We start from the raw sequence: 7,706 nt of genomic DNA, 5'->3' as shown, positions 1-7,706 counted from the left end.
TTCTCCCGCTGTAAAGCACCTCCTGCTGGCAGAGAATTAATTTGTATTTTCAGTAAGTCCGTCTGATTTACGCAGCAAACATATTTTGCTTCTCCTATATCCACGGGTGGGGTAATAAAAAAATCATTATAATAATAATAATCATTCTGATTATTTGCAGGTGGGTCACGGGCGGATAAAATAAATCATAAATGAAGCAAATATTAACTACATTTTTTTCATGAGGCAGATGATTTCGTGTGTGTGTGTTCGTTCGCCTGATCGGGAAGTTGCAGTGACAAACGGTGACATTCCAGATAAAGTTTGAAAGGAGTAAAGCCTGTGTTAATGCTATTGAGTAGGCTAATATGGCCAAAGAAGATATTTTGTTTTATAAATAAATGTTAATTTAAAAGCAGCCCACGATCAGTGTGTTATGTTACCGTTATCGACGAGGTTTTGTTCTGTCCTCCACGCTGTGACAACTCACAAAAGACTATTTTTAACCAAGTAGCGCGGAGAGCCGCTTCAGAAACGTGCCACGGCTGGCTGATAAACACAAGCACTGACTAGAGCGGCCGCGATCAGCTCCGGTGGCCGTGGAGCCATAACGCGCCGCAGAGGTGTGCAGTGAGGCGCAGATCAGCTCTAACGTCACTGAATCTGCCGTTAAAAATGAACCATCTATTCATCATATCATCATGCAAAACATACACGACAAACAGCGAATTTTTCATTGTTTCTCGAAATGTCATAACATTTCCACACCGGCGATGACATGACTGTGGTGCCAAATCATTTATGTCCCCACGCATCATGTACGTCGTCACGTGTTGACGTCATCAAATTGCAATCGGTTCCTGAGATCGGTCAAGTTGGTGAGTACCGATACCGTCATAAAATATGATTATCGGCCGATACCGATCTCCGGCCGATCGATCGGAGCATCCCTACTTTCTAGTATATACTGTAGTCTTCGCATTTGGCCTGTTAAACACACAAGTGCATAGATTAATTACAATTTAATTACTTTAATCATCAAATTTAACGTGCAGTTCCTCACTGAATAAACAAATCTTGGCATCTAGATTTTAGACGTTCAAAGTCCCTAGTATTGTGCTCAGAACCTTATGACATCACTGAAGTGTTAAAATTTTTATTTTGCATTTACACGATTCTGAATCACCTGAACTGCAAATGTCATGTGACTAATGAGTAATGACTCTAGCTCTGCAGGAAAATGACGCCATTACAACGCTGATTGACTGACGTCACCACACGAACTCGTGGCTATCCTTAGCTGTGATGTCAAAGGCAGCAGACAGGAACAATATCAATTAATTTCACGCTTTTAAGAGCCCAACAAAAACAAAGCAGGCTCTGGCAAAAGACCTAGTACAATATAATGAAATATTGAATGCGTGGCTGCTTTTGAATGGCTGTCATTGGAGAAAGATGCCTTTTAGATCCAGATGGTGTAGTTACAGCATCCACTGGCAGCATCTAACAGGGCTTAAATTCATTTCATCTTAATGACATCTAGCCGCTGTGTTGATAGCGAACATGCTCTACCACATTTCCTCCCGAACAAGTTGTGTGTAACCATTTAGTCTTCATTACCATCTCAAACTACTATAAATACCTCCTGTAGGCCTGTCCAGCACAGAGGAAATGTCTGTTTGCACTTAAACAACAGTAAAATGTTTATCTTGGTGAAAAGAGATAAAATCTCATTTAAACCTTAGACAGTTTCATACTGAAGAAAATACTGTCCTTTTTGAGTGTTTTTTTTTTTTTTTTTTTAGCTCAGTTGAATGACCTACTGTCTTGACATTATTTTGCAGTACCAGTCTTTTGTATCTCATCACATACAACTCACACTGAAAGCTCACGACTCAAATATAATTTATTTTGCCGAATTTGTGCTGCAAAGCTAAAGGCAGTCGTTCACAGACACCAGTCAGACGGACATCACTCATTAGAGTCAGGCTAATGGTTTATTCAGTTTAACTCTTGTTTGCTTTGCATCTGTTATATAGGATATGTGATATGCTAAATCAAATGATGAACTTGTTTGCTTCTTGGTGGAAAGACTAAGATACAGTAATACTTGCTTTGTAGATGCACTACAAGAGTACAATTGCTTGTTCAAAAACACAGTAAAAATTGTGATGTATGCGCTTAATGTTTCAGCGCACTAGGAGGCGCTCAAGATTACTCCCGTGTGTATGTTATGTTATCAATGAAGAAAAATTAATTAGGAGTGAGTTGACACAGCACTCGTCTCAGCGTATTATTCATGCTATATAACAGATAAGATATAACATATTGGCGACGAGGAGTGAAATACTATTACAATTTCATATAACTGTTTTCAAGTTGAATATATTAGTGTAAATTTTTCCTGTGATTGCAAAGTTGAATTTTCAGCATCATTACTCCAGTCTTCAGTGTCACATGATCCTTCAGAAATCGCTCTAATATGTTGATTTGCTGCTCAAGACACATTGTTATTAACATCATGTTTTAGCATGAATAGAAAGTAAAAAAAAAAAAGATTTATTTGAGTTAGGAAGCATTGTAACATTATAAATGTCTTTGCTGTCATGGCGCAGTGGTGTGAATGATGAGAAGTTGATGTGTGGACCTAAATCACATACTGAATTTATTAAAGCAAACCAAAAACTTAGGAACACAGGAATCCAATACTAAAACAACAGTGTTACAGTTTACTATCAACATCAAACTGAAGCTATACAGTATGAAAAGAACTGACAAAGGAAAGTTAGTCAGCTACATATAACTAAATTAGAAAAAGGTGAGATTAATCGCTAACCAAGGTCAAAAACAGGAAGTAAAAAAAAAGAAGCAATGGAAATGTAATACAAACTAAGAGTCTTTAGAAACACAAACTAAACATAAGTCACTTTTAATCAATTTAATGTGTCTTTGCTGAATAAAATATTAAATTCTAAAAAAAAAAAAATCTTACTGACCCTAAACTTCAGAAAGGTAGTATATGGTGGTCATGTTCATGATTAAAAACTTTCAAATCAAGAAATTATTCTATGGTTGACATTTTTGCTTTCATGCTATAGATCAGGGGTGGCGAACTCCGGTCCTGGAGAGCCGCAGCCCTGCAGAGTTCAGCTCCAACCCTAATTAAAACTCACCTGCCTGTAGCTTCCTAGTAACCCTTCAGGCCTTGATTAGCTTGTTCAGGTGTGTTTGATTAGGGTTGAAGCAAAACTCTGCAGGGCTGCGGCTCTCCAGGACCGACGTTCGCCACCCCTGCTATAGATCAAACTACAGCGTGGTGATCGTAACATCAAGGGCATGGGTTTGATTCCCAGGGAATGCTAGAAGTTAAAACTGTTCAAATGTAAAATGCTTTGGATGAAAGCTTCTGCCAAATGCATGACAGTAAATGTAAATAATAAATCTCGCAAGATGTAATCATATAGCTCATAGCAGAAAGAAAGAAAAGAGCAGCCACATAAACAATTGGATGTAGAAGACTTAACAGAGTGAGAAATTCTCTTTGCACTCCTCTGGCTCTCAAAGGATCCTGTGAATCTGGCCGTGAATTTCTCTCACTGTATGTGTGGTGGTGTGGAAAAATCATAAGCAAAGGTTTGCCCCGCAGCATATATGCCATTATTGGCACAAACAAACTCTCTAGGGAGAAGTGACATGCTTGTAAGGGCTTTTACTCTACAGTCTCAGAGACTTTGCCTCTTATGCTACTGTAGAATGGACACACTGATCAGTGCTGCATTCAGATTCGAAGTGCAAAGTTGATATTTTTTGACATTTTATCCTTTTAGAGACAGGAGCATGATTTCATTGTGATCATTTTCAATATTGGACATTGTAGTCTCTGTCCAAACAAACAAAAATATATGTGTGCTAGAACTAGACATGAAATTATTATGAATATTTAATGACATCACATTGACAGTTTTGTTATACTGCTTCTAGTAGTTTGATTTGTGCTTACAGACAAAAATTCAGAGCTAATAGTGTTGTATGTTAGACTCTATTTGCAAACACTTTAATCAGAGTTAGAAAAAAACTTTAAGAACTTAAGTTTTAAACTTACAAACCTCCTTCTAGTTGTAATCATATAAACAGCATAAAGAACTCTTGGGAATATAAACTTAAGCTTGTTGCAGCTGTGCACTCAAAATAATGATGTCTCGCATGAAGTCTATAGCCGCAGATTACTTCTGCAGTGAGATTTGTGGTCCATGCTACAGGACCCCTGCTGGGCTTTCCAGATCTCTGTTCATATTTTCCCTCTCTCTGCTAGTCGTCCTAAGTTCAAATGGAACTTTAGGAACACAACAGTTGAAAATAGAGGAGCCGCTGAGATGTCACAGGAATAATTTACTGAGTCACTGTTCTGGAACAATCTACTGCTTCTATGATTCCTCTTAACATTGAGCTAAATTTGCTAAATCATGAATGGATTTTTTTGCAATCCTTCAGGATTGCAAGATTTGCACAGCATGTTCTGTATATGAGATAAAAATGCCAGTACACGAGTGCAATGTTCCCCATCTGATCTGCATGTTGAGAAAGTTAGGCTGATTCGCATTCTGAATATTTTACCTTTTCTTTCTAAGTGAGCCAAAAGGAAATGAGTACAGAATGAGGACAGAAATCATTAGAATGAGTAAAGAAAAACTTCCAGACCATTTAAAATGGTCCTTGTAATAGAACTGATGACTTCTTGTTCAGTTAAAGGCAGGGTAGGTGATCGGTTGAAAAACCGTTTTTGTTGTGCTGGTTGAAAGTCTCTTCACATCCTGATGGCAATCACTAAGTGGTCTAAATGTATTTATATCATCTGTGGAAGGCGTAGGACTATAAAATGTTTGCCCAATCATATCCCTTGATCCGAGGGCTACGATTGGAGAGTGATTTGCAGGGAGGGTGGGATCTTATGCTTTCAAGGACCTTAGTTATCTGATTAGTTGATAACATATCTTTTTTTTTTTTGGCAAGTTCTAAAATATATGTATTTTTTATTATTTTTGTTTATTTATTTATTTTATTTTTTTTGTGTGTGTGGGACACAAAGTCAAAAGTATCATATAAATGGCTGAAAAAAAACTACCTAAAAAGCCTAAGACTGCTGATTTTCTTTTTTAAATATCCAAATTCATTATATTAATATTTAACAAGAAATGTATTTATATTTCTTAAAGCAAGCATTTATATGATTGCTTTAGGAAAATCCACTGTTAGTTCAGTTTAGCTGAAATTAGTAACTCCAAAACTACTTTGAAAAATGTTTGATTTCATAAAATGATTAAGCTGTGTAAAGATGACAAGATTTGACATTATTTGAGTCAATAAATCATTTTCATTTCAAGTGGTGTAAATCTTTTTCAAATACGTATGAAGCACAAATACATAATACATAACATAAAGGGAAAAAAACATAAAGATTTAAAAACATAAAGATTTAAAAACAACGACTTGCTATAGCCTGGTTTCTTAGTGTCTCCTCTAACATGGGGCCCAAAAGTTCTAAAAGGTCTTCATTGGAGAGCGAAGTATCATGTGACAATAACAGATGCAACCCAAATCCTTTTAATAGTGAAAGCAGCTGACAGACTTAGGAAAGATATGATTTAATTAGATGCAATAAAGGTCATGCTGCAAAAGCATACTGGCATCCATCCTGAAAAGGACAGGAGAAATAACGCGCCTTCGGAAAACGTCATACACAAAACTTCATGCAATTCTAATCTGATGGCTTCAAGGAACCTGACAAGCCATCAGCAAAGTGTGAGATGGTAAATCATATGAAACCTCTTTATTTCCCCTCTATTAAAAGAGTCGCTACAGTATTGTATTTGGCCTAATGTGATTCAATAACCTAATAAATTGTATTCTGGAAATTGTAATAAGCTGTTTTGCTTGAAGGTTTTCCCATTTTTACGGTGTCGCTATGTGGCTATAATTACTTTATTTGCATTTATCGTTCTTCCACTGTCATTGTTTTGCAGGGAACATATTTGTGGTGAGCCTGGCAGTAGCTGACCTGGTAGTAGCCGTCTATCCTTATCCTCTCGTGCTGGTCTCCATTGTCCATAATGGATGGAATTTGGGATTCGTCCACTGCCAGATCAGTGGATTCCTGATGGGATTGAGCGTGATTGGATCTATATTTAACATCACTGGTATTGCAATCAATCGCTACTGCTATATCTGTCACAGCCTCAAGTATGACAAGCTATACAGCGACAAGAACTCGCTTTGCTACGTCCTTCTCATCTGGATACTGACCGTGGTCGCTCTAGTGCCAAACTTTTACGTTGGCTCCCTGCAGTACGACCCCAGGGTCTACTCGTGTACGTTTGCGCAGTCGGCAAGCTCGGCGTACACCATCGCCGTCGTCTTCTTCCACTTCATTCTTCCAATCATGATTGTGACGTACTGCTACCTGCGGATCTGGATCTTGGTGATCCAGGTGAGGAGACGCGTCAAACCCGAGTTCCGGCCCAAACTCACGCCGCACGACATAAGGAACTTCGTCACCATGTTTGTGGTGTTCGTTCTTTTTGCCGTCTGCTGGGCCCCTCTCAATTTCATCGGCCTGGTGGTTGCTATAGACCCCGGGCGGGTCGCGCCTCTCATCCCGGAGTGGTTTTTTGTATCCAGTTATTTTATGGCCTATTTCAACAGTTGCCTTAATGCAATAGTCTACGGACTGCTGAATCAGAACTTCAGACGAGAGTACAAAAAAATTATCATCTCACTCTGTACTGCGAGGATGTTCTTCCCAGAGAGTTCAAATGATGCTGCGGATCGGATCAAAAGCAAGCCATCTCCTTTAATGACAAACAACAACCAAGTCAAAGTAGATTCGGTATGAAAACACCTAAAAGGACACTGTGAGAAAAAAAAAAACTAAATAAGCATTTCAGCTGCTTTCAGAACCAACTATTTATAACAGATATTTATAACCTGAATACAGGTGTATGTATTTCTTGTACCTGTTGCTTTTACAAGAAGGTGCATTGCAAATATCTTGCTTGGTCTCAGTGTTTACAAGTTCATAATGACTTTTTTTGATTTTATATACAGTAGGTCCATACATTTTTTCAGGACATCAGTTAATGCTATAAACCAATGCACACACTGTCGTACATGAAGAACAAGTTGCCAGTTGAGCAGAACAGTAGCCCTTAATCCTGGTAAGTGCTCAATAATATCATTTATGATGGTTATCATATTGTTTTTAGGTTTAGTTATTTTCTTATGTTTTTAGAGGCTGTCTGCAGTGCATGCCAAATTATGCATTTGCAAAGTAATATTGTACTCAAGTATATTATTTCTAGATAACCTGGTAAGACAGCCAGCGCAGGCCAACAACGGTATTTGTCCCTGGACCACAAAACCAGTCATAAGGGTCCATTTATCGAAATTTAGATTTAAACAGCATATGAAAGCTGAATAAATAAGATTTCCATTGATGTATTGTTTGTTAGGATATGACAATATTTGGCCAAGATACAACTATTTGAATAACTGAAATCTGAGGGTGCACAAAAATCTAAATACTGAGAAAATTGCCATTGAAGCTGTCCAAACAAAGTCCTTAGCAAAGCATATTACTAATCAACAAATCAGTTTTAGTATATTTAGGGTAGGAAATTTACAAAATATATTAATGGAACATGATCTTTACTTGAAGTCCTTAGCAATGCATA

General features: G+C 37.7%; 1 protein-coding gene across 1 annotated transcript in view; it reads left to right on the top strand.

Annotated features, from left to right (window-relative positions):
• The window catches only part of LOC107658043 (melatonin receptor type 1A-A-like), a 21,643-nt gene extending 14,252 nt beyond the window's left edge, over positions 1-7,391 (top strand). The window contains exon 2 of the mRNA XM_016446435.1: positions 6,000-7,391. Within this exon, the coding sequence (XP_016301921.1) occupies positions 6,000-6,868 (869 nt within the window). The 3' untranslated portion in view covers positions 6,869-7,391. The remainder of the gene's footprint in view (positions 1-5,999) is intronic.
• Positions 7,392-7,706: the final 315 nt, after the last annotated feature.

This window comes from Sinocyclocheilus anshuiensis, unplaced genomic scaffold (assembly GCF_001515605.1).
Source record: "Sinocyclocheilus anshuiensis isolate Anshui unplaced genomic scaffold, SAMN03320099.WGS_v1.1 scaffold227, whole genome shotgun sequence".
Classification (NCBI taxonomy): Eukaryota; Metazoa; Chordata; class Actinopteri; order Cypriniformes; family Cyprinidae; genus Sinocyclocheilus; species Sinocyclocheilus anshuiensis.
This window is presented reverse-complemented; position numbering and strand designations above follow the sequence as displayed.